The sequence below is a fragment of the Leptonotus elevatus genome, chromosome 13 (genome assembly GCF_054856555.1).
Source record: "Leptonotus elevatus isolate MCC_2025b chromosome 13, RoL_Lele_1.0, whole genome shotgun sequence".
NCBI classification, from domain to species: Eukaryota; Metazoa; Chordata; class Actinopteri; order Syngnathiformes; family Syngnathidae; genus Leptonotus; species Leptonotus elevatus.
This window is the reverse complement of record NC_141251.1, coordinates 8,338,453-8,365,977: the sequence shown is the minus strand read 5'-3', so window position 1 is coordinate 8,365,977 and position 27,525 is coordinate 8,338,453. Positions and strand designations below refer to the sequence as shown.

The window sequence follows — 27,525 nt, the reverse complement described above, 5'->3', positions numbered from 1 at the left end:
ACTCACGAATTTCCCACATTATAAACTCGGAAATTTATGAGTTTTATTTCTCGCAAATCTGCCACTTTAGAAAGTCGCAAATTTCTGAGTTTTGTTCTTGCAAATTTGCAATTTGCTACTTTAGAAAGTTGCAAATTTCTGAGTTTTGTTCTTGCAAATTTGCAATTTGCCACTTTAGAAAGTCGCAAATTTGCCACTTTATATAATTGCAAAATTACGAGGGGTTTTTCTCGCAAACTAGCCACTTTATAAAGTCTCAAATTTGCCACTTTATAAAGTCTCAAATTTGCCACTTTAGAAAATTGCAAAAATACGATTTTTTTTTCTCACAAATTTGCCACTTTATAAAATTGCAAAAATACGAGTTTTTTTCTCGCAAATCTGACACTTTATAAAGTCTCAAATTTGCCACTATATAAAGTCGCAAATTTGTGAGTTTTTTTCTCAGAATACTGCCCTCACCCTCTAAAAAATATATATTTGTACATGGCCCAAATACGGCGTCGTAGATTTGTATATAGACTGTACGAAAATAAAAATGCAACACATGTTTTTGCTCTCATCTACATGAGCTTTAAATCAAAAGATCGAAGATATTTTCTATGTCCACAAAATTGTCCGGCCACAATTTTTGGCCCCTCGAGTAAATCGAAGTATTTTGAATGATAGTTGCATGCTTGTGTGTGTGTGTGTTCAGGTCATTGGAGTTCACCTCAACAAGTGGACACTGGACAAGCGCCTGGGCCTCATATGTATCTTCCTCTACTCCGTCTTCCTGTGCTTCTCTTGCCTCATCGAGTACAACATCTTCACCTTTGTCAACCTGCCCACCTGCAGAGATGACTGACCACACCAGACAGACACACGCACACACTTTCAAACGAGACGTGGCATTTAAATTTGGAAAGAGATGGCAGTGTAGCAGAAGGAGCACCGACATCTTATTAACAAAAAGATATGTGCAGGCAACCTCCATGTTGCTGCATTCTTGAGTGGAAATCACATTTTTATTTATTTTTTTATTTTTTATTTTGTCATTGAATTTATCCGTATGAAAAGAGGAGAGATGACGAATTTCTGCTGTGGTAGACTATTTTTTTTTTCTCTACATTTTCGCGGCAACGTGTTGACAAGTGGAAGTCTAGCACTGTGGCATTGATCTGATCCCAAGTCAGTAAACTGTCATCTGCTCACGAGGACTACATTTGCTCTGCAGATGAGACCACGTCTCAGATGTTGTTATCCCAGCATATCCTGGATTATGTTTTATTATTACAGATCCAGAATTCATAGCATCGAGCCATGGGACACATTGTCTTATTATATCGATATCTCCTCGACATATCCAAAACACACCAGGGGCATTTTTATCCCTATCATATTTTGTCAAGTGTCACATCACAGTGACATGTTTTGTATTTAAGATGCGCTTTCCGCAGAGCTTTTGGTCCCCATTTGTAAATAGTTCTCTGTAAATAGCCCCAGATGGCTCATATATTATTTATTGGTGTCATACGCTCATTTCTCCTCTGGAGGTCACAGAGCCCTCAACGGGTTTATTTATGGTGCCAGCCAGGGTCGCTGCAATCCACTCTTATAGGAGAGAAGCACTTCTTGACAGATGTGTACCGACAAGCACAATTGATTTTGATGTTTTTTGATGTTAGGAAAGAAAAAGAAAAACTTGCACTGTAAAGCCTAAACTAGCTTGAGAGGAGGACCTCTTGGACTCTTTGTTGTCCTCCAAATGCTCCATGCTGATTATAGGGATGTGTTTCCTTGTAAGATGACGCCGGGTTTTTTTTGTGTTTGTTAGGCGTGACATAGAAGCAAAGTACAGAAAATAACTTACTGCTGATTTTTGCTCCTTTAACTCGTTTGCTCCACAAAACTTATAAAAACGCTCTATTTTAAATATTGCCATGGTCCCAAAAACGTATTATTACGTTTTTAACTCATTCACTACCATTGACGGCTATAGATGTCAAAAATTCATTAGAATTATTTATTTTAGTTTAAAAAAAAAAAATTTTTTGCTAACGAGTATGAAAACCTAGAATTTTTTTTTTGTAAATTTAGAACGGATATAAAAATTTTGATTAATCGTCAGTTAACTAGTGAAGTCATGTGATTAATTACAATTAAAAAATGTAATCGCCTGACGGGCCTAATTAAAAAAATATATAATAATAATGGGCATTTAATCGTAATTAATCGCATGATAATTTTCTATCTGTTATTAATGTACAATAAAAAAATATAGGTTTTCATAAAAAATTAAATGAAATGAAAAATTGTTTACCTAATAGAAATAGTTCACAGGAATTTTTGACGTCTATAGTCGTCAATGGCAGTGAATGAGTTAATGGGTTTTATTTTTTATGCTAGAGCATAAAGAAGGCTTTGATGCAGCCTTTGACCTGAAAGCAACGCTAGTTATTACAAAAACAGCCTGCTGGTGGCCGCACAGTACAAGAGATCAACCAGGACCATGTTGCAACAAGCTCTTTTTGCCAGTGTTTTGAACTGGTTTGTGAATAACGATGAAACTTAGCTGTATATTGCAAAAGAGACTCAAATCTTTCTTTTGGTAGGTTACATGCTTTTATAGCAATAGAACACAATATTCTGTGGGCTTTGCAAAATCTTGCCTTGCAAAATCAGTCAAAATCCAGTAAAACTGTCCGGAGCCAGAGATGGGAAATACAAATACTTTGTTACTGTACTTGAGTATTCTTTCCCAGTACTTTGTAATTCAATTCATTATTTATTTTTTAGAATACTTTTTACTTTTATCCGTTACGTTTTAAAAACAGTATGTGTACTTTTTACTTGATACATTTTCAAAACAGAAGGTCGGACGGTATGTGCTGCTTTCAAGACCCCCTTTTCCTTTTATTGCTCAGTACCGTAAACCCCAATATTAGATTTATTTGGCAGATGCATCTTTTGGTGTATTACAGTTATAATTGTTTAATAAAAAAATAGACACGTTTTCTCCTGTAAACATCATTAAACATAATGTATACATGTATTTAAGGCAAGTTGTGGAAACGTAATTCATTTCCATTGCATCTTTAAAGCAAGGGCACCATCTAGAGGAGTAAAAAAATATTGCAAGGGCTTCGCGAGGCGATTTAGTCAGTTTTAAGGGTTTAAGTGATGATATTTTAAATGTAATGGTCTTCAAATTACATGACACACGGAGGATGCGGTAAAAATACTTTTTTTACTTTTACTCGTGAAGTACATCTTAGAGCCTGTACTTTTAAACTTTTTACTTGAGTATTTATTTAAATGAGTACTTTTACTTTGACCAAAGTTAAAAAAAAAAAATGTATGCAAGTAATTGTACATTTACTCAAGTACAGAATGTCAGTATTTTTCCCATCTCTGCCGGGAGCGAAGGGAGTTGCTTCAGTGAAAATGGCTGGGAGTGAATTAATATGAGTTAATATGCTAATTAAATAGAGTCAAAACACTGATGGCATTATTAACTAGCTACTTTTTGGTAGATTGATGTCCCACTGAAAGATGTAATATATCAGGACATTTATTCGAGTTGAATACTTTATTTTTTTCGTCAAACTTTGTATTTTGTATGGCCTAATGTTTAGATTTGTCCCAATTTGGTAGGTTTGTTCTATATGAATATTTTTACTAGGTTTTAGAGCATGTAAAATGTACTTTTGTGAACACTCCTGAGGACTTTCACTCCGCTACAGAAGTCCACAAACAGCACAGAATTCGCACTTAGAAGACTTCCACAGCTGTTGAAACCTGTTGACTGAATCTGTTGCACAGAATCCTTAAAAAAAAAAAAATCTGCTTCTAACTTTAAAAGGCATTTTATTTCATTTTCATTCAATTATTTTTTACGTATTTTTTTTAACATTTTATTTCCATTTGTATTTGCTTTTTGTATATATATATATATATATATATATATTTTTTTTTTTTTTTTTGTTGTTTTGGTGGGTCATATTTTTTGTTATTATTCTGTCATCTGTGCTATTACAGGAAAACAGGGTTTAAATTTGTTGAATAACATACTTAATGCAATAATTATGATCATACAAACTTGTTAATATCCCGCTTTAAATAGGAAAGACTTCACAATTTATAAGAGTTGTAAAATGAAAAAAAAAAATCGGTGTGTATTAAACAGGTAATAATAGGATATTTCGAAACAGGACTGTTTTTGAAATACACAAATGCATTTTGCAACTAAACAATCAAATTACAACATCTTATCATTCCGGCGATGACATTCCTCCTTTTTTTTTTTTATGACCATTTTAATATTAGACAATTCTGTGTTTTTTCGCTCTCAGATGTTAAACATTCAGATTGCTCGGAGCATGTTTGAGAGTTGTTAATAATTCATTCACTGAGGAAAATACGCATACCAAGCTTTTGTCTTGTGGCAAAATATTATTGACAGATTAATGTATGTCAATGTTTCCTTGTTTTGATGAGACCTGCGTATTACGGTATGAAAGGCATTGATGATCCACAATAATCAGGACAATTCACCCCAAAATAACAGTACGTTGATTATTAAGTCATATTTATTTATTTGATCAAAGAAATGCACATCCCTTGTTTTGATCTTTACACATTCCAAAATTAGTTTGTCAGTGTCTGGCATGTGAACTCTTTTTAGATTATTGTACGAAACAGAACATATTTATACCATGCACTTTATCATACAATAAATTGTTACAGGTTTGTTTTGAAATGTTCCTCTGCTGCTATTTACAATATATACCTGAAACCAAAACAGTATAAAGCACCATGTGTTTTAAACTAACCAAACCACCACAACAATGCTAATGTTTTTCAAAACAACATTTTGTCTTGGAGATTCTGAAATATGTGATACCCTTATAGATGATATATTGCATTTGTATTATATGTACATAATAGGTATAAATGTATATATTTTTGTCTCCATATGTATATTTGTTGAATATATTTTCATAGGATATAGGTCGCCCTTGTACTCCTTTGTTTTGATGTGTGTGAGACCTCTGAAGCTATTTGTTTACTCGCATGGAGATTCATGTTCAATATAATAAATTATTTATAGTACCTCTTAATGTATATTTGGATTGGAATTACACTGAATTCCTGGCACTGGATTTATTTCAATCTATTACCGAATAGACATGCATGCTCGTGCTTGGGTACAGTGGGATCGGGGGGGGGGGGGGGAAATTATAGCACAATCCATTTCGGGGGGGGGGGGGGGATGGGGGGGGGCAATTATAGCACAATCCATTTCTGTACATGTGCAAGTGTTGCCGCTTCTCAAACAAGAAACTTTTCAACTGGATGGTTTACTTTGTGTTTAGATGTTTCAAATGTCATTTTAGAGATCATTTTTGCTACCAGAGCATTAATAAATATGTATTTGCTCAAGGCAACTAAATATGTGTCGCCTTATTATTCCTTGTTTCGAATCACTAAATCCTATTCATTCTGATTGGAAATAATGGAGAGAGAGAAATGTGTATTCCTTTCCCCCGTGCCTTTTTCTGAACATTTGAGGATTTTTAACCGTCATACAAGCGACAAAGGAAGGATGGCCATTGTTGGAGTAAAACATAAAAGTAATTCTCAAAATGTATGACAAGTGACAAACATTTACCGGTAGCATTTAGTGAAATGGGATTATGGGTATATTTCCACTGTTCATTCCATCATTTATTTTATTTTTATTTATTTTTTTGCATTGCATTGGTATTCTGTTTGTTGAATTATTTGAATAGATCTAGAAAAACATATATATTCAACTGGAAATTTGGCTGCACATTTGTTATTGTGGGAATATTTAAATCTGAATTATTCACTTACAGGAAAAACTAATTTAAAATAAATGAATAAATTGGAAGTCACTCCAAAAATGGCCTTTACAATAATAAGTTCGATACATCCCCACTTTTCTAAACACGGCATTCTAATTAATATAACGTTTGTGGTATATCAATTAAGCAGCAAAATACAGACGTTTTTATCCGTTTCATGGGGCGGCCATTTTGCCACTTGCTGTCGACTAAAAACGGACAATAGAGCTGCTCATGGCTTTTGTCATTTTCAGTCGACAGCAAGTTGCAAAATGGCCGTCCTTTAAGATAGATCAAAACAGGTGGATTTGATGCTTTGTTGACTGACCCTTCATGTTCTAGACTCAGATTCTTTGGACCTTCAGAGAGAAGGCATTCTGTATAGCAGTTTTTATTAACTAAACAGGGCTCGGGTGCCCTCACCATAACAGTGCAACACATCCTGTAGCCCACAAACTGCGGCCTTCAAAATAAAAGCATACCAGTCAAATGAAACAGTTGTACCAATAAAATAGTGGTCAAGTTTTGTTGATATACACCACAAGCTCAAAGTTAAGAAGCGAAAGTCGACCAGTTTGATACCACTTTTTTTTTTGCCAGGCTGACAACAGTTACGAGTACTGAACTCTTGAGAAGTTACTGATACCACTAGTACTATATAAATATAGTATATATATATATATACCCCTGAAGAGAAAAGCCAAAATGAAAAAAAGTAGTATAGTATATAAATAGCATTTTCAGAGAAAACAAATTAAATTAAACAAATTTTAGAACCTTAAGAAAGAAAGACCTCCATTTTTCCTTGGTCGAACAATCATTGATTATTTGAAATGGCCCGAAAAAAGTACATTAAATGGGATTGGACATTTTACACATAAGACACACTTAGCAAATGCAGTTAAACCTGCCATATTTAAGGCAGCTGTACTTTGTGTTAGCACTCTTATTTCGAAACGTGTTCTGACCACTTCCGTTGCAACACTGAGCTGACTGACGCTAACTTGAAGAGAGCAACGGTAATCGTAGGAGGCTTTCCCATCATGCTTCGTTGCGGTTACTAGAAACACTCGTGTTCGTGTTTTTCCTCTTTTATGTGTTATTTTTGTACAGACACGGTATAGTTATATTGTTATTGTTTCTATTCGTGGATTAAAGTTTTGCTACTTTCTGTATTCAATTATTGTAACTTGGTGACAGTCAGTGCTATATATAATGTGATTAATGTAATTTGTAAATAAAATTGGTGTAAAAGTGTATTGACAATGAGGCAGTTGATTTATGAATACGTGGATACTCAATGTTTAGGTATGTAAGCATGTTAGCTTGGCCCTTGGTAAGCGCTCCAAATTATCATGTAGCCCCTTTGCAAAATGAATTGCTCATCAATGAGCTGGATGCACAAGTGTACACACCCAAAACTTCTTGGTTGACATGCCTTTTGTTTCATACAGTCTTGTCAGAATCATTTCCATCTCAACTATTTGTGCAAAATCATCTTTATTATAGCATTGAATGGCCACAAATGCGTTTACTGGGTGCAAAGAAAACAATGACACCATAAAGAATATTACAGGACAAAAAGCAATCTGTGAAAAATCCCTGCAAAGTTAAATATATTCACTCTGATGAATATTAGTCACTTTAGATCAACCAAATTAAACATGTGGTTCCCGGAGATGTGTGCTACATAAAGTTAAGTAAGATGAAACACAACATGGTGTTACATTTCTTATATAGTTGCACTTGCAATTACCACTCCAACATGTCAAGAGTGTTAGTACTTTGTTATTCTTTGTGGTGTAAGTTGACACAAATTCCAGTATTGGGAAAGCAGATAAAACAAGTTTCAAGTAGCTTTAGACAGACAGTACCAAGCTTAATACTGAATGCAGATGTGTCCGTTGTAACACGCCTCTCATGTCTGCTTTTGTCTTTCAAAAGATCTACAACTTTCTCCTCGTCACCATTATTCACTTTATGTAGCCTCTCAGCAGCTCAAACATCATTCTTTATGGAGGAGGAGGGGGGAAACTGGCCTTTAAAAATGCTTAAAAGCTTTTTACAAAAGATTTACAGTAGCAGAGCCCTTGTCAAAATTGCAATAATGACTCCATTACAGACAAGTCTGATGAAGAAGATAGCAACCTGTTACTCTACAATCATCAAGAGTAATTATAAACAAATGCCACTGGCACAATTGCCTGTATTATCAACATAATCTAAATACTGTTGCAATATTTAACAACACATTCACTGCCAAAGACGGCTATAGACGTCAAAGATACATTTTTACCAGGCTGGCAGTGAATGAGTTAAATGTTTTACATTTCATGTCAAAGTACAGTTTCTTAACATCTACTTGTATTAATTGTTCATTGAATTCATAGAAATGAGGATGAAAATGTCAAGTTTATGCACAGCATATTGAGAGTAAATACATAAGTCTTTATATATAGTAAGGTTGCTGGGAAAACATCAATTCTTTCGCACCTTCTTTTTTTCTTTATCCAACACTTGGCTGTGCAAATATTACAGACTTGGCAGTGCACCTCACCCACCGCTAGGTGTCTCTAATTCAAAGAAAGCAAACAGGGTCAAAACAGTTTACCAGCAACTGGAAGACATCATAGAAAAGGTGCCGTGTATTTACAGTGACGGATGTAATATTTGCATCCTATTTCACATCAGATTCCCGTCTATGTTCACTAAACGTAGCCTCAACCACAGGAAGCCCTTGAATCTACACCTCACGCCAGCGTTGTTGTTCAGTCCATCATATAGTATTCTTATTTTAGAATTAGAGTACAGTTAAATCAACAAACACTAAGTTATTACACTCTAAGATCTTAAAAAAAAATTAAAAAAAAAGGAAAAAAAAGTGTTGCCTGTCGGAGTTGAACCGAGCAGAAGACGCAAAGACTTTCACTTCTGTCACTGCTCTCTTCCTCCGCCTTGTCTGCCTGATTAAACTTTCTACAGAGAGGATGTTGAGCGTGACATCCAAAAGAGAAGTTGGACTGCTACAAGCGCACGCCAACGCTCTGCCGAACACGGCGGGCCTCAGTGAGCCGTGTCGGTCAGGGTCCGGTTGCAGTCCTCTTGATAAGTATGGAGAACCAAAACTGCCCAAAATAAAATAAAAATAATGACTAAAAGTGAAAATATGTATGTATGAAAATAAAAACAGATGTAAAAAATGTAATTCAAAAATTAAATACAAAAAAAATGGAAATAAAATCAACAAAAAATATATATCCATAAATAAAAGTAAAATTACAAAAAATTTAAAATGAGATTCAAAAAATAAAAATAAATGTTGAAATAAATACAAAAATAAATATATAAATAAAATTTAATATCAATCAATAAATACAAACATTCTGTTCTCACATTTATTTATTTCATGCTGCAGACGCTCTGTCAGGTCGAAATGTTATTCAAATGAGGGGGCGGTCCTAAGCGTGTCTAGGGTTGGGTTCCGCTGTTGCATACTAGAGTGAGTAGGCCGGCGAATAAGGAAGTCTCGCCGGCTTGCATGGAGAGCTCCAGCAAAGGACGACCTTGTTCGCCAACCCGCTCACTCGAACACTGAAAGGCAATTTCAACCCAGGACACGCTTAGGACCGCCCCCTCTTTTGAATAACATTTTGTTTAGCATGCAGCATGAAATAAATAAATGTGAAATTAGAGCCTTTTTATTTATTGACTGATATTTATGATTTTTATTTATTTGATTATTATTTAAAAAAAAAATGGAATCAGTTTTTTTATCTTTTTTATTTATTTCAACATTTATGGATAGATATTTTATTGTTTTCATTTCCATTTATATTTATTTTTTGTATTTAATTTTTGAATAATATTTTTTATATCCGTTTTTATTTTCACTTTTAGTCATTTATTTATTTTTAATTTTGCCAGTTTTGGTCCTCCATAGATAAGGAGTTTCCATTAACGTGACAGTCTGAGGTCTGAATCGGGGGAGGGTGCGGGGGTCTCGGGGCTGAGGTTGTTCAGGTTGTCTTGCTGTTCAGAAGTCAAAGTGAGGTTGCTGGGGCTGGGCGAACAATCGAGAGGGGTCGACGGGGAGGTGCTGCGATTGGCCAAGCGGCGGTAAACAAAATGGAAGGGGGGAGCTTGCGGGCGGCTGTGGAGTTCCGCCTTGATCTTCTGAGGGTGGGTGTCTGGTGCGAGCTGCTGGCTGCTGCCCTCCGTCAGCAGGAACAAGCCGTAGCTGCCGGGGTCCGACACTTTGAACTTAAGCGCGCACAGCTGGCAAACCTCCTCTGCGGTGGCGTAGGGTTGGACTGGGAGGGTTTTAGCAGTGCAGCCGCTATCCAGCGACTGCAGCGCCACCCGCAGGTAATTCTAGGAAGAATCAATAAAAACAAAATTAAAAGCTGCTTTGTGTAACAATTTGGCCAAAATAACAATAGCCGTTTTATTTGACCATTTATGACTGAAACATCTTCTAATAAGCAGATTAACACCTTATCTGTTCCCAACGGGTAACCCTGCAAGCCTCTGGCCAATAGTTTTTAGACTGGATTCGGGTTTGAATTTCCAGCCCTGTCTGCGGATGTGGCGTCATGTGCACATTGTGTACGTGATAAAGAGCGAGTATGGCTTCATTTTTCATCAACAGGTGGCAGTAGCGATTCGAAATAGAATTTTCTGCGCTCAGTAGCTTTAATGATAAAGGCTTTTTTTGTGTTTGGCTTGATCAGCTTCAAACATAAATTGCAAAAAAACGACTACAAAATACAATTATTCACGCTGTCAATTTCCCATGATTTAAAATTCACTTTGGACAGGGTAAGACAAATTTTGTGCTCACTCAATGTCATTTCTCATCTGAAGATGAAAGTGAACTTATTAAAAAAAAAACATTCACCAGAATTTGAAAAGTCAATTTTCTATTCAACTATTGCACAGTGCAAGTAGTTTTCTATGCTGGGATTGGAAAATCCAATCTCGCGGAAATGGCTTTGCAGCGTAGTAAATGTAACAGCCAATCAAAAATGCCATGTCCCATCACATGATGTTTCACAACAAAAATTTGTTTAGCAGGTACAAAGTGAGATCCAGCCAGACGCCGTCAAATCATCCCATACTAGGCATGTAACAATAAGTGCGATATCGCGATATCAAAACTGCCACAATATCGTCGTCATCATGTCACGATATTAAAAGCAGCACATGTAAAAAAACTAAAAATAAAATAAGTCAGGTTGATTTCCATTTGTTAAGTTCTAGCACCCTCTGGTGGCTAGTTTTTTAGTGCAGTTTAATTTTCACAAGGCATGTTTTGGCCTTGCTATGTTTAAAATCCACGCTAATCGTCAGATGAAGGGGAACGTAATATGCTTGTGAACCGAGGGACTCAATATGTGCGTGCATTAGCAAGTAAGTGCCTCAATATTAAGTGTTATTAGAGATTTAGGTTGTTTAATGTACAAAAGCACAATATTGTGCTTTTTTTTTTTTAGTATGAGCTCTTTTTTAAAATTACAATATTGTGACATTTTTTTAATATTGACAACCTCCCCACAATATCTTGATATGATTGTTACATCCCTAGTAAATACAGTATATTGTTGTAAGATAATACTAAACTATATTTATTTATAATTTCATATGAACCTGCGGCTAAAAAGCAAATGGTAGTCTGTTTCAGTCGATGAATGGGGCAAAATATCCCATTTCATGTCTCTGCGTTACCAGGTCTCATTATTGACACTTGGCTATGTTGTTTGAGGTTCAATTTAAAAAAAAAAAAACGTCTAAGTGGTGCCTCAAAATTTTATCGATAAGAACACCAGGTGTCGCAGTTTTTCCATTGCAGCAAATTTGGCAGTCAGTCTTGTGAGTCGATCATTTGGTCACGCTCGACCACATCACTCAATGTGTGGCAGGCCGCCCAATATCGATTTATTGTTGGGCTTACTTGGAAGTCATCAAAGGATGGTGCAGAGTGCAGAGTGGTGCGTCGCTGGTGCCACTGGTGCAGCGTGTTCTTGGTCTCCGAGCTCAGCACCCTGGCTGCCTGCTCCTCCTGGAAGTTCCGGATCAATGACATCGCTCCGTATGCACTCGTCAAATAATAGCCACCTGAGACAACAGGACGAATAAAAAAATAATAATGACTGGACATACAGACACTATATTACAGGCTCCCCTTAGGCAGGGCTCCAGACTAAAAGGTGGCATGAATCAGGGTTAGCCTCATGTCGCTAACTACATCTATCCTTCCTTCCTTCCTTTAGTCTTTCCTCTGGTCTCTTGAGGTCTAGCTAATCTGTTGGAACTTAGATGTATCTGGGGTTGGTGAAAGATTCTGGTTTTGTAACTCTGTGGGTGGAAGGTGGGGTCTGGTTGGTGTTGGATTTCACTTTGTTTCATCTTTCTTTCCTTTGATTCTTCCTCTGGTTTCCTGACAACTTCACGTCTCTGGCGGGACTCTGAAGTATCCGGTTAAGGTAAAAGGTCTGGGATTTATAACAGGTTTCAGGTGCATTAAAGAGCACAAACTCGCACCCACGCACACAAAAAGAGAGATGATGATGACATGTTGACTCGGGAAGGCTACCGAATGAAAACTGAGCTTTCAGAAGAAAAAAAAAGTTTTAAAAACAATTCTTAACATTAACTTTCCATTATTAGTATTTAAGCTGTATAATTTATAGAGTTTATGTTGTCGAAACTTGCACAATAAAATATGAACTAAAAAATTGCACTTTATTCAAGTATTAAGTGAAAATGGAGGAAAATGTGAACATTTACTTTGCAAGTCAATTTACTGTGTGCGCCCCTACATTTTCTTCCAGCACACCTAAAATTTTAAGGTAGGTGCTACTGTGCTCCTAGTCCTGCTCCAAAGAATGTATATGGGAGAGATTAATGAAGATGTGCTTCAGTTTAAATAAACAAACCTTCTCCGTGAAGAAGCGAGGGGTCCAGTAGCTCCATCATGTAAAGTATCTCATTGTCCAGCTGTGGCATGTCACATTGGGCCAACACGTAGGTCAGCATGGGCAGGAAGTCATCCGCACCGTACAGACGGCCTGAGTCACACACAGATCAACAACGCATGCGCCACAATGAGATCCACTTTGAACTATTTGACTTTGGGCCCCCCAAATAAAAAAGGCAACCATGAAGTCATAACCTATTTATATGCATATCATCACTATATGTGAAAAAACACTTATGTCCATTTTTTCCCCCCCATTTTTTTTTTTTTACGTTTTTGGGGTGAAACTGAATACAGACATCCCAAAACGTTAAAAATAAAAAATAAATGGCTATAAGTGTTTTTCACATAGCAGCGACGATATGTTTTTTTCATATCGAAGGAGCGTCTATGTGTATGACTGCTACCTGAATTGTCCTCCATGATGGTGTAGATGAGTTTGCAAACCCTCAGCAGCATGTTGACCTTCTTTTCCGGGGAATAGAGTTTGCACATGGTGTGAAACTTGCATTTGATCTTCTCTATAGCTATCGTATCCGGCGGCACCGTGTCCTCCACACCCATTTCCTGCGGCTGTCGAGCTTTCGCCAAAGACATGTTCTCCTTCAGCTCCTGCCATTCCCCGCTGCGCACTTGGAACTCCTGCAGTGTGGCACTTATCATGGGTTTGAGAGGCTTCAGGACGCATTTGTGCATAGCTTTCTCTAAGACGTGGTCTGAAAAGAGAAGGAAAGAAGTGAGTACATTGATTTCACAGGAAATGATCAATGCACTTTTTTTTCTTTTTAAGTGGAACCAATGCATTTTAGTACTTTTTGTGCCATAAGATACCACAAGATGGCACCAAATCCTTGCTAAATAGGGAAGTATATAATACGCTGGTGCGGGGGAAAAAAACAGTTCTGAATTAACATTGAATGAGAGACTAGCTTTCTATGTCAGGGAGGTTAGCATAGGCTAGGGGAAGAATTTAAGTCTTTAAGTCTTGGTGCATGTACAAGAAATTATCTTACATTATCTATAGGCCATTTATTTTTAGGGAAATATGTTAAGATGAGTTTAAAACTATATTAAAAGTTCTGGTAAAAAAACAACAACAACAAAAACAGGCAATTCTAATGTTTTTTAGGGGTTGTAAATTGTTTGCAGTTTTGCCACTATTTGCAGCAGTATACTGATAAACTCCATGGAAATAAGTTTGCATGGATGAGTAAGCTTATAATGGCAAGAACAATGTGCAAACAATAATAAATATTCATAATCTGAAAATATATTTCTTTGGTTGAAAGAGCATTTATTTATTTACTTATATATATATATATATATATATATATATATATATATATATATAGTCTACTGTCTTTACATAGTCCAATGTCAACATCACTTATCAGTCTTGTGGACACAATTAGCCACAACAGCAGAAGTCAAGACAGTCAAGGACAGGTCAATCACAGTATGTCTTTGCCGCTTATGTTGTCATGTGCTTAACCAAATCTCCACAACTTGAGGCAAAGAAGAAGAAAAACCACTGACTTTGCTGTTGGGGGAGGAAGAACTATGGGGAAAAGAAGAGTGCACACTGAGGAGCTGGAACGTGCCAACGTCACGTTTTTTTTTTTTCATTTCAGCTCATGCAGTCTGACGAGCTCATGCCATGATATCATCCAGACAGGATGGAAACCAAACCGCAGCACTGCTGAATAAGGAGGAACGTGCGTGCCTTAGTGTGCATGTGTGTTGCTGACTCTACTCTCCAGAATAGGGTCAAGTCTGTTGTTTTATTTTCTGCTTCAGCATGTGCAAATGCTAATTCTTACTCAGCACTATTCATCATCAAATCACATAAATCCCACTTATCCATTCTTGTCGCTATGAATCATTCATTTCCGCCTCGATCGTCTTACATTTTTTATTCCTTCTGATGCTGCCTCAGCTCAACTGGATCTAAACAGCTGGAGATAGACGTGCTCCTGTGCATGACTAACACAAACAGCACATTCTCACTTTCCAGTTCAAACAAACTCGATTAACAGCTGTCAGTAAGCGGTTTGCATATTGAACTGTATCAGCACAATGGTTGTCTAATGGCATTTACTATGACATTGAAAAGCATTCTCATCCATACAAAACATAAACATAAAAAGGAAGTTTTGTATTAGGCAAAGTGGATCCATTTATCAGTTGCACAACATGACCTCTTTCCCCCACTTTATATAAACATCCCCTATACTCTCTTTGGACCTTAAATTGAACAGTTTGTTTGTTTTTTTGAGAAAAAAAATTATGCCAGCAATATATTTCTGTCTTACATTGCTGTTTTACAGTATGTGGCTCAGGACCTGTGTGTGTTATGAGTTTATATTTGTTACTGATGCATACAAAACATGGCTTGTATGTGGTTGCTGGCTTCTTCCAAATAATCCGAGTGATCCATTCATTTCCTGTACCTCAGTGACATGTTTGTGTAAAACATCCATTTTCAAATACAGGATATGTATAAGCTGTCAGGATGTTTCGTGTGCAAAGCCAGAGAGATGACATGACAAGCCAGATTTCCGTCCTCCTTCCTATCTATCCCTTATCACACGGCCATACTGCAATTGAACTTAGAGATAAACAAATCAAAACAAAAACCTTACGCAGTGGAAGGAAGGTCCAGTAGGGTCAAGGTCAAGCACCACACAAGTGGTAGACTGTGGGACCCACATGTATTTGCGGTTTGGCACCCAAGGATTAAAAAATAAATTAAAAATGCCTAATGACCTTATATCCCTACTGATTAAAAAAAAATTGGGGTTAAAAAAAAAAATATATATATATATATATATATAAAAACGGCATATTCCCTATCACCCACAAGTAGCAGGGGTCCACTGTATTTTTAAATTCAGTTAAAATATTTAGGAAAATTATGCCTCAAATATCAAATGAAAACTTGGAAAGTTCAACATTAATTTCACCAAAAGTGTTTTACTTTTTCTAAAGCTTTTGTTCTGAAAGCACAGTGGCTAATAATGACTTGCTAGAAAATGACCAGAGAAGTTTGGAAACAAACGTTACAATTTTACTGCACTGAAAATATGTATATTATAATATTTAAAATTTTCATCCAATAATGTAGATCATAATTTTATATTGAACAGTGGATATCAAGGAAGCAACCACAGAGCTCAAGATGTGTTCATTTGCTTCTTACTAGTAGACGTACAATTTATTCATTCCAGCAATAGCTATAAAACATTGCACAAGAACAGACTTCCAAAGTCCTTCCCGCTCCTCTACGTGTCAAACTTCAAAGGTTGAGTAGTTTTCATTTATTGTAGTTTCACCATGCAGTGGTTATCTTCCTCGTTGTATGCCAGTTGTAAGTATGAGAAATTAATATAATAACTGTCTTTGCAATTAATAAAGGCTTTGTCGTGGTGTCACTTTGAGCCTGGAGTAAAGTATTTCATTTTACAATACATACAATACATACGTCTGAACACACAGTAGCCCAATAGTCGAAGAAAACCAAACAAGCACCACAGACTTGTGTTTGACTCTGCAAGTTCCCGTAGACAAGCAGTCAGTATTTTGGAGTTAAAAATAGCGTGGTGTCATCAGAAGAGAGGCGTTTCTGGGATCTGTCACAGCTCTCCTGATACAAAAGATTGCTTACTTCCTGCTGAAGTGACACGACCTCAATATAGATTTTCTACCGGCCCTCGGGTTAAAAGAAACAATTCAGGTTGAAGGTAACAGACCATCTGTCTACCTTGAGTAGAAGCAAATATGTAAGCAAAGGTGGTTCAGCCACATTTTTATGATTAGACTGCTGGCCAAGGAACAACACGGGCAACTTTGTGGGAATCTTTAATGACTTCTCTTTTTATTTATTTATTCGTACTTTTTTTTTTCTTTTAAGATGTTTTGTAGGCACATACGTGCAATAAAGGGAATAATTTTATCAGGACTGGCATAGCTGACAACAAAATTCAGTATGTCCATTAACTTCTGGACATTATTATGTAGAATGCTAACTGCTTCACAATCTTGCAAAGAGTTTGCAATGTATTTTTCTCGTGGCAATATTCGACATCCACAGCTTCAAAGAGCTCAGGTGGATAAATCTGCAGCTTTCTATTAACTGTTAACTGGGGCATAACGGTAAATGAATTTAGATTTGATTTTTAACTGCAGAACATTTGTTATGGTACAGAACAAAGCCATACTGTGTTTCCACCTGGAATATATTGGGTAAGTGGAACGGCCTGATGTTCTAGATATGTGGTCGATATAAAGAATAAAGACATAAATAAATCAAGCTCAGACTCTGGCTATTCAAAAATCATAAAGATAGCTTTATGCTTTAGGCATAGCAGTGCAGACAATTTCGCCAATCTTCCCTCCTTGGCGTTTTGATTGACATACATGACAACTTTAGCACATGCGTTGTACTAGGTCCGCTACTGCAAATCTCCTGCAAGCCGACATATGAATAGGTAGATACATAATGCTACTTTGGGCCATGCTCCTACGGCGACATAAAGCTTGTGCGTGCAAAGTGTCAGTGCATTTCATGTTTGTGGACGGCATGAAAAATCTGGTTGAATGCAGCACCGTATAATCACAACAAGGTACCTGGGAATAACCTTTTTCATCTTGTCTTTTAGTTAAAAATATTTGTGTCCTTTTCCTTCAAATGTTTTATAATAGTCTAGGAGAAAATGCTTTGGCGTTAACAAAAACGTAAACCTCAGTTGAGAAACGATCAAAGTTAGCCAAAGTTAGCAACTAAAGCTATTTTATGGGGTGGTTGTATAAATAAATAAAGGTGGTTTCTATTAATATTGTACTGCAAATCCTTAACATGCAGTAAGCCAACTGGTTCTGAACAATAGTGATATTTTTACAGTATGAACAGTTTAAAACAGCACCACACATGCGGCTTCTTAAGATTAAACTCATGGGTCTGTGTGGGGAATCGTATCAAATAAAGGAGGTCTATTCTAACCCCACAACCCCCCCCCCCCCCCACCCACACACACACCCCTCAGAATTCAGCACACTACTCATCCTCATCCCAGAGAGGTCTATGGAATGAAAGCAAATCAGAAACACCATGCAATTGTTTTCCATGCCAGAGTGATGTCATTCTCAGGTTTTGTTACGGAATATTGCATGGATTTTGCTGTTGTAACTTGTGATAATGGAAGTTCAATTGGGAAATAAAGACTAATAAAATCATCGAAATCTCATTTATAGCATTATTGGTGTTAAATGTGTATATGGTTAGTAAATCTAGGGCAGCGTCTGGAAAAACAGTTAGGAAAAGAAAGCGTCACTAACAAAAAATGCCAAGTGAGAATCAAAGAACTCCAGACTGCAAAAGGGAAAGGAGGGGCCTCGCTTTAAACGTGCTCTCTGATTGGTGTGTCTGTATGAAAGGACTGGAGGTGGAGTACGATTACATGCCCTGGCAGACTGCAACATGAATTCAACTGGGCCAGCTGGGCTTTTAGTGAAGCCTCATCACAACAAAATATTGTGCAACAATTCCACGAACTAAAATTTCCAAATGTGTCAGTCGCTTGTCAATAGACAATTAAATCAGACATTCAAGCACCACCTATTGCGTATAAAATATATGTATTTAGATTTCATTAAAGATTCAGATTAGAATCTTAAAATGAAAGATTTGAATCAGTTGTATTGTAGGTTGCTTCTTCATCCTGCCAATCAGCCTTCCACCAAAGGTAAAAAAGTCACTTTATTTGACACTTGCGTGTGTGTGTGTGTGTGTGTGTGTGTGTGTGTGTGTGTGTGTGTGTGTGTGTGTGTGTGTGTGTGTGTGTGTGTGTGTGTGTGTGTGTGTGCGCACGCGCGGATGTATGAGAGCCAAATAAAGAGAGAAAGAGTGCACAACAGAGAAAGCGAGACAGAGACGACGAGAGAGATGAGAGCAAGCCAAAGAATAAGAGCCCAAATAAGATTAACGTGGATTCCATGAAAATGGCACGCTTTTAAAACAAATACTGGCAAAAACAGCATTGGCTGCCTGTGTCTTGTGCAGTTGATATGATCGCTACGTCACAGACAGACAGAACATTTGTCAACATCAAATCGCTGTCCTTTTTCCAAACATTTCCTATTGGCTGGAAAAAAATTGTTTTTACCCATTTCACTAGAATGTGGTACAACTTTTTTCTTTGAGCTAAAATCATGCAATGTGTTTTCACACATACTTTTACACTTTCTAAAATTACTCATTAAAATGCTTTCACATCACTAGATATAACAAGAAGACAGACTTAAACGCCCTCCTTCTTGACAATGAGTTCATTATGCTTACACTGTAGGAATGTTACTACAAGCATGCCAGAAGATAATTCTATGAAACACTAAGAAACTGTAACTATCTAAACATTCATGCGACTACAATGGCCAAGCACCTCCCCAAACAAAGCATTATTTCTGCTGTACAAGACACCGTCGGCATTCTCCCGTACCATAAAAAAATTCAAAAACTGGTAAATCCTAGTGATAAAAAAAAACGTAAACATTGCATTAACAAAGACTATGTTTACATGCAATCAAAATTCGGGTTGAGGCCAAAATTCCTGTTTCTGAAACATTCATCATAACCCATTTATATGCTTCATCGGACAAAGTTACTCCCGTATACATGGTCATAATTTGAAAAGCCGAATAAGAGCATATTTGGTTTTTGCACGCGTTTTCATGGTCTTTAAAAATTCGAATGTTGCCAATATTTGGGTTTTGAAAGGGTTATTGGCTGCATGTAAACATACTCAAAGTAGCCAACAACATTTTCTAGGGCAGTTTTGGATGTAGATTCCTAATATCTTCTTATTTTTTTCTCTACATGTTCCCGCTTTTTTAATTTGTCATCTTAAAAAAAGTATAATTATAGTAATAATAATAAATATATCTGATTGTCATTTTGTCAAAACAAAGCTGAAAAGATGTTCACATTGCTGTAGCCGCAATTTAAAACAAAAATGCTTGTCCAATGCCCACTAAATATGCCATAAACTACCAACTAAACCTAAAAAAAAAAATCTAGGATGCATATAACAGAACAGTACACTGTACTTGGTTGAGGCAACAACCAGTAGAGGATAAGTTTAGCATGAGCTGCTCCTCGAAAGCTCCTGATAAACGTTCACCTGTTTCAAAGCCACTGGCTGTGAGGAAAAGTGATTCCAAAACATGAAATTGCCTCTTCGAGTGGTTTAAGAGATACAGGTATGTTCTATAAATCCCTTGACAGTTTAGTTATTGTTCTTGGAACCTAGCTTAACCCATTTTGGCCGGGAGCGCATTGCCGTGTTTCTGCAATTAGAGCCGGGGGCGCAGTGGCGCTCTTCTGCTTTGGGGCCGGGAGGGCGGATGTGTCATTTTGTTCTGTTTTGACCAGTTCTCGGTCTCTTGGCCGATGAGTTGCATCGGAGTGTGTACGTGGGGGAGGCGTGGGCCCTGTGGCATTTTCTGAAGTTTTGTTCAGGCCTTTACGGCTGGCGCAGATTCGCAGGAGTTGTGGGATGGATGGCGGAGATATATTGTTGGGACGTGTTTGTGGACAGTGGAGATGTTGAAAGTTTTGATGGCTTTGTGGCGGAATGGACGGGGAGTGAATGCCGCTCGGTTCCCTGAGGTTATTGCAACTGCGCTCCAGTGTTGAAGGTAAATCTACCCGCAGATGCGACGCAGTTGTGGTGGCCTCGGGCAATCGAGTCGTGATTGTTCGTCGTCAATTCCGTTGCAAAGCCATCAGGGTTTTTGGCATCCTCATTGTCTGCAGACATACGTCTTGGTAGTGTGTCGCTGTCAGCTGGTGCCGCTGGTTTGGGTGCTCAGCGCGCCGTCTGTCATCGTCATTTGTTTCATGACTCCTGCGGGTCTGCGTCGGCCATGAGTGCTCGAGTGGAGTAGTGGGGTGTGCTGAGAGTTCCCGCGTCGCCGTCATGTGTGTATTCTAATGTATTTCATGGGCTGAAAGACCGAGGGTTGGTTGGGGCAGGACAGGATGACGTGTCCGCTTTCCCGTCTCTTTTGGGGTGGGCGCTCCCAGCTCTGTGGTAGGAACGCGGTGATGTGCTCCTGGCCAAAATGGGTTAAGCTAAGTGGCTGGGCTACCTAGTAGCCTACCAATACGGCTGAAGAAGAAAAAAGTACATAGTCTGTAACAGAAAAACTGGAGTATATGGGGCAAGATGAATACTACGATTGGTTTCAGCATGAAAACCTGATCAAGAAAATGTTGATGTCATTCTTTGATGCAGACCAGTGTAATCATTTTCAGAAAATAAAGACTTATTCCCAAACTTACCTATTTGGTCTTCAGGTATAAGACTCTCAATGGGCAGACCCAGTTCTGAGCTTTGTCGCAGGTAACTCTTCATTTGTGTGATAAACTGACGGAGAGTTTGAAGTAGTTCTAGTCCAGAGGCAAAGCTTTGCCAAGCCGGGGTGCCCGCCCCTTCACCCATATAGCTCAGGTAGTCCTGCACCAGGGAGCCGAAGTAGGAGCCTTTATCTTTGGACAATTCCACCACCCTGCGAATGGCTCTTTTTTCCGGTGTTAACAGTGAGTTAAAAACTCCACTCATCTTGCGCAGATGTCCTCGTAGTGCCTTCTGGAGGACCAAAGCGCTTGCACTTGGCCGACGTCTTATCCTGTGCCCAGGCGGTATCATTGTCAGGTCCTGGTCTTGGTCCTGGTCACTCTCCAGGCCGACACCATAGTCAGGCTCCTCTTCATCTTCGTCCTCATCATCATCATCATCATCTTCCTCCATGCTACAGTAAAGAAGATGGGATGAGGGCAGTGAAAGAGGGAGGTGGGTGTTAAAATCCGCCACTGTGGGTGGACTTGGGTCATGTAGAGGAGGAAGGAAGAAAGCTAAAGACTGAGAGCAGTCTAGGGAGTCTGAAGAATCTGTAGAAAGGCTCATGTCACTCAGGCGCTGGCTAACCCCTTTGCATTCCTCCCCTGCTTCTCCTCCACTTTCTCCTTGCACCACTGCTTTTTTGCTTAGAGTCATTGGGGAAGACTCTGGAAGACTGCTGCAGGGTTGGGTGCAAACTTTGCTGCTGCCCTGCTGAGATAGTTTGGCCTTAAGAACGGCCTTTTCAATAGTCTGGTCCTCTAGTGCTCGGTGACATTGGGCATCCTCCAGGGAGGAAGATGTTGAGGATTTGGCCCTTCGAGGCGAAGAGGATAGCGATGATAAAGAGATGGGTAGAGAGGGCCTGGGGATGGAAATAGGGGAGCTAATGCTGAATCTCTTAGGAGGAGATGATGAGGGGCTAATGCTAAGTGAAGAACCAAGACGGGATAAGAGGTTACTGCTGCGCTCCTTCTCTTCCACCTTCTCCTTGGGGACATTGATCCAGGAAATTTTCTCTGGCATACTGTGCTGCCGGACAGGAGGGGCTAATTGCTGTGTTGGAAAGCGAGGTGGGGGTGGACGGGTTGGTGGAGACCGTGACGTAATGTCCTCACCACTTTTTTTCTTTTGAGCTTGTGGTTCTGTGATGCTGCCAAGGCTACAAGATTTGTTTTCATTTGATAGTCCACTGTCAGAGATATTAGCGTTACAATGTGCCGGACTGTCACCGCCGAAGTGTCGTGTGCTTTTTTCTGGGTTGTGATTTAGAGGTTTGCTACTAATACCAGAAGAATTTGATTCAGGTCTGTGGTTGCTCTCTGGTTGATGAACCTTAATGAAAAGAGGATTGATGAAGCAGAGTGCCCCATTGGACTGGCAACACTCAAGCTCCGAAGGGGTACGAGTTCTAAGGAGAGGGCAGCCTGGGGTGGATGCAACTGAGAGTGGTCGCTGGCCAGGTGGAGGTGATCTATCAGGAGCTGTGGCTCCAAATAAAAAGGAGGAACCCTTCTTCTTATGGCACAATTCAGTGTCCCAGAAACCTGTATAATGACAAATTACACTGATTATAGTATGTGATGTTAATTTGCAATCTGATAAAAATATAAACAGATTTTCAGACCAAAAACTGTGAAAACTACACAAGAATGAATGCAACATTTGGTAGTGTCAAGATCAGAGCAAATACATTGATGCAAGAAATAATTCCCGTTGTAATCGATAGCATAACCGATTTCCAAAAGATACGTTTGTGACAGGCCCATCAATCTGCTTTCATGAAAGACTACAGAAATCTGAAAATATTTACTTTTGAGAGGTCAAATAAACTGACTCTAAACAAGTTGATCATTTTGATGATAGATTAATTGATTAATTTTGACATCTCTATACTGGACCCAAAACAATTTAATGATAGATATGAACAAAAGTTATATACCTGGTTTAAGTTATATCAAGGACACAAATTTTCTAATTTGGGGCTAAGACCTTTTTTGTCTGGTATTCAATACTGCGTGATTGTGACATCATTTTGAAAGAGGCTTGCTAACAAACCTTAGCGATAAAAATTAAGAAAATTTGACATTGCATCATGTAGCCTACACTACAACAGACACCTTACATATACAAAGAAAATAGTTGACTGTGGGAAAAAGTACACTTTGGACGTCATGAATATATGAAAGGTAACAAAGTTTCTTAATGAACAAAGGACAAACAACGCTGGATTTTTTTTAAATCCAAATATTTCTATAGCTTTCCCTAGTCTCTAAATGAGTTACTTTGACAAGCTGAATTCTGAAGTCCTCTGAAGTCAAACGCCATTAAAGCCATACAATTCAGACTTCAACCATTCGTAAAATAAATGTTTAACCTTATCATTTAGATCTTCCTTCACATACACATGTGCACACATACACTTCCTTCCTACACATGCCAGATGAAGCCAATTAAAGCATGCCTCTGGAATGTTTATAACGACCTGAAGGAGCGGCAGTTTTCTGCTGACTAACTTCAGATGCAAGTACGGATGTTGCAACGTTATAAATACAATACAAAAACAATTTCTCAGCTATAACACACTATCAGCATACAACATTGCTTTATTCCCACGAGTAACAGAACACACATTCATTAACGACCTGCTATCGGCCACAGCCCACGCCGAGTCACTCCACATGGCACACGCACTGACTTAAGCCAAACTTCAAGTTTACGTATTACTCCTATCCTTTCATCTGAAATGTTGCGTAAAGTCCTTTAATCCTTTGTTCTTTTTATCCTCCGTGTCCAAAATCATCACAGACACACTTATGACAAAGCAAGTAGAGAGTAACTTTTAACCTAATACAACTATTTACAAGCCTGCTGGGAAGTGCTTTTTCCACATTGCTACAATTTTTCCTCCCTCAAAATTTGTAACATTTAATGTTAAGGGGAAACAATTGTTGCCTTAGGGCATGTTTGCTCTCTCTATCATGTCACTGTTTCTGCCAAGCCCAGTAAATGCTGACAAGGATTAATTTACTCTCGGTGAGCCAACACAAGCACTGAAGCCAATCTTAAAATACGCTTTAAACAAAGAGTAGAACCACAGCTGCTCCTTTTTGCAAGCATACAAGCATATAACCTTAAAGGGAATCATACCCTCTAAAGTCCCTGTGCCAGGCAGGCAAGAAAATGAGAAATTTAAAGACTGACATAAGCAATTCCGCGTAAGTACCAGACACAGAGCAACTCCTTCCAACCAGAAAAAATAGACGACAACAATACTCACAGTGATCCCAACGCTTGATAACAAACAGATGAGATGTTTATATGGGACTGGGTGCAAAATATCACCAGCCTTTGACTGCGTAATGTGCTACCGTCGCTCAACTGTCTTCAACTAAACTCCTACTCAATATTTGTTATGACTCCTCATGGTATCCGTGTGTATGGGAGGGCTGTTAGTGGAGTTTCTCCGCCTCTCTCCCTCCCTTTCAGCAGTCTTTCTCTGTAGTTCTTTCAATGACGCATGCCCAACCCCCGTTTGCTCTCCCACTCTACACTTGTTTACAATCCACTTTTCCCCCTTCTTTGTTACATGCTTTGATTTTACTTGTTCATATTTCTTTTTTTCTTTTTGTAACCACTCTAATTTGAAAAATGTCTTCAATCAGCTTCTTAGTACAGAAGATTTAGAGTTCTAACAGGGATTTGGATCCAAAAGGGGGCCCTTGTATTTTTGCACCGCTTTTCGTTTAGTTGTACTGTGAATACATTTCAGCATATTTTGTTAGATGATTCACTGTCACCTCTCACTATGTAATGTGACCTTTTTGGATTTGCCCTGTACTCAAACAGATCATTGTCTATTTTTGTACAAGCTAGACATTGTTATGTCTGTTGTTTTTGTTTGTTTCTTATCAAAATGTTTGTTGTACAGTTAAAGTTGGTATCTTTTTTAGAGTACAAAAAATACTGTTGTTGTTTGTAATAATATATACTACATTTTGAGAGCAGTTTAGCCTTGGGGAGTTAGACACACCATAAATTGGCTTTTTTACAACCATCTCTAACGCTGCAAAAGAACAAAGTATGATCCAGCTCGTCATAAATAACCTATTTTAGAAATAGAACAAAATAGCAGGACCATAGCTAGAACTGAAGCTCTAAAAATCAGCAGCCTTTGCTTTTTAGATAGAGTATATAAGTTGCATATTGCTGCCCTTAGATGTTACTTGATACAACTGTCCCATTGTCCTGGAGTTCACTGCTTACACAGGTGTTGGTATGGTTTTAATAGTAGCTCCAAAAGGTGGCATATTGTCAGAATGACGTAGTACCATTCAGTGTCTGTGGTGTTTAAACAGTAGAATGGCATTGGAAAAAGGCAGTTTAATTAAACGGGCTATGTAAAAGCGGATATTTTACCACTCAAATAAATCAGATGGGGATTAGTCTTAAGGCTTTGGTAGCATTAGTGGAAGCATGTGCTCTACTTTTGTTTATACAATTGCATGAAAGGCAAATTGTACACTTCAAAGCAGATGTGTATACAGGTATCTTATTAACTCATTTGCTCCCCAAAATGTATAAAAACTTTCTATTTTAAATTAGTGTTGTTCCGATACCGCACTGCATTAAAACAGTGGTATCGGTATTGGTGAGTACTAACACGTAACATGCCGATACCATTCATTCTGACGCTAATATAGGACTTTGGATGCAGCATCTTGTGTCTTGCCCATGCAAGACATTCACTGATGTGACATGTTCACTGCATGCCAAGCAAGGCCCTAGAATGCTCTGAACCAATGGCAGGAGAGCGTTTTCATGTCGAGAAAAAACAACAACTTGGTATCTGTATGGTATCGGCATCGGCCAATACTGCAAAACTGGGTATCGGAATCGGGGGCCAAAAAAATGGTACTAACACTATTTTAAATATTGCCATGGTCCCAAAAACATATTACTATGTTTTTTATGTTTTTTTTATGATAGAGCATACAAAAGGCTTTGATACAGCCTCTGGCCTGAAGGGGACACATAAAGCAATGGTAGTTTTTACAAATATGGCCATCAGGTGGCAGCAGAGAATAAGAGATCAACCAGGGCCATGTTGCAAAAAGCTCTTTTCCCCATTGTTTTCAACTGATTCGTGAATAATGATGAAAATTTGCTATTTTCTAATGCTAATTGCTGCAAAACGGAAACAGACACAACTGATTCGTGAATAATGATGAAAATTTGCTATTTTCTAATGCTAATTGCTGCAAAACGGAAACAGACACAAATGTATTTTTTTCCTGATGAAAGAAGAGACTAATCTTTCTTTTGGTAGGTTCCATGTTTTTATATCACAACATTCTGTGGGCCTGGCAAAATCTGTGAATGAGTGAATGAGTTAATAATGATGAGAAATGCCTTAAGGCTCTGCGCAGCATCACATAATCTGATTATCCAAATCACAAATCTCTTTTCACGTTTCACACACACACACACACACACACACACACACGCACACCTGTATGTACATCAGAGCTGCCTTTTATATACACTGAGACAAACCTCACCATTGTCTCACCTTACTTAAACAAGACATTTTATTCATATGGGAAAGATGGGGAAAATCTGCCTTTTGAATCCATAGAAACCACATTAAAGTGAGGGTGGTATAATGTGCCACACTGGACACCTTAATAAGCTGCCGGCTGGAGGAAGTCTGGCAGATTTAATTCTGAGCTGAGTCAGCCTGAGAGCCTGAATAGACAGAAAGGTCACTCTCGGGGGGTGCTGCAATTTCTGTGTCACACAGTTGTCTTTGTCAGTGGTGGCGCACAAACTACAATAACAGATCTGACCATTTCAAATGCTTAGGGAGTTTCCTTTTGGTCTCTGAATAAATACATTATTTTAAGAAGAAAAACAACAAAATTATTGGCAGAAAACAATTTTACAGATTAAATTAAATTAAGCAGTTAAATGATGAAAAAGGCTTTCTGTAGCAGAAAGGGAGAGATCCACAACGGCCCAGTTCTGACTCAACACCGATCTGCAAGACTTTTGTCCCTCAGGCTGAGTCATTTAGTATTGGAATTGCAGTACATTTTGTGTGTGTGTTTTCTTTCTTTTGGTATTTATTTCACAGATGCGCGCGGTTAGAAACGGCATTGTGGGAGTGTGTAGAGTCTACTTGATTCACAGCCAAAGGAAACGGCTCCTCTCATTCCCTTTAAATTCAGCGTGGGAAAGGCGCGCTAAGTACGTTTATAAGAACTGCAAGAAGATCTCCAATGGCGAGATCTGACACATTTTC

The 27,525-nt window shown here is 38.3% G+C and overlaps 2 protein-coding genes across 2 annotated transcripts in view; one reads left to right on the top strand and one right to left on the bottom strand.

Annotated features, from left to right (window-relative positions):
* The window catches only part of slc24a3 (solute carrier family 24 member 3), a 53,221-nt gene extending 48,127 nt beyond the window's left edge, over positions 1 to 5,094 (top strand). The window contains exon 17 of the mRNA XM_086093064.1: positions 698 to 5,094. Coding sequence (XP_085949190.1) covers positions 698 to 847 — 150 coding nt within the window. The 3' untranslated portion in view covers positions 848 to 5,094. The remainder of the gene's footprint in view (positions 1 to 697) is intronic.
* Positions 5,095 to 7,332: 2,238 nt separating this feature from the next.
* The window catches only part of rin2a (Ras and Rab interactor 2a), a 28,470-nt gene continuing 8,277 nt past the window's right edge, over positions 7,333 to 27,525 (bottom strand). The window contains exons 8-12 of the mRNA XM_086093428.1: positions 21,164 to 22,768; positions 13,233 to 13,541; positions 12,785 to 12,916; positions 11,800 to 11,963; positions 7,333 to 10,220 (exon numbers count right to left, since the gene is read on the bottom strand). Of these exons, the coding sequence (XP_085949554.1) occupies positions 9,804 to 10,220; positions 11,800 to 11,963; positions 12,785 to 12,916; positions 13,233 to 13,541; positions 21,164 to 22,768 (2,627 nt within the window). The 3' untranslated portion in view covers positions 7,333 to 9,803. The remainder of the gene's footprint in view (positions 10,221 to 11,799; positions 11,964 to 12,784; positions 12,917 to 13,232; positions 13,542 to 21,163; positions 22,769 to 27,525) is intronic.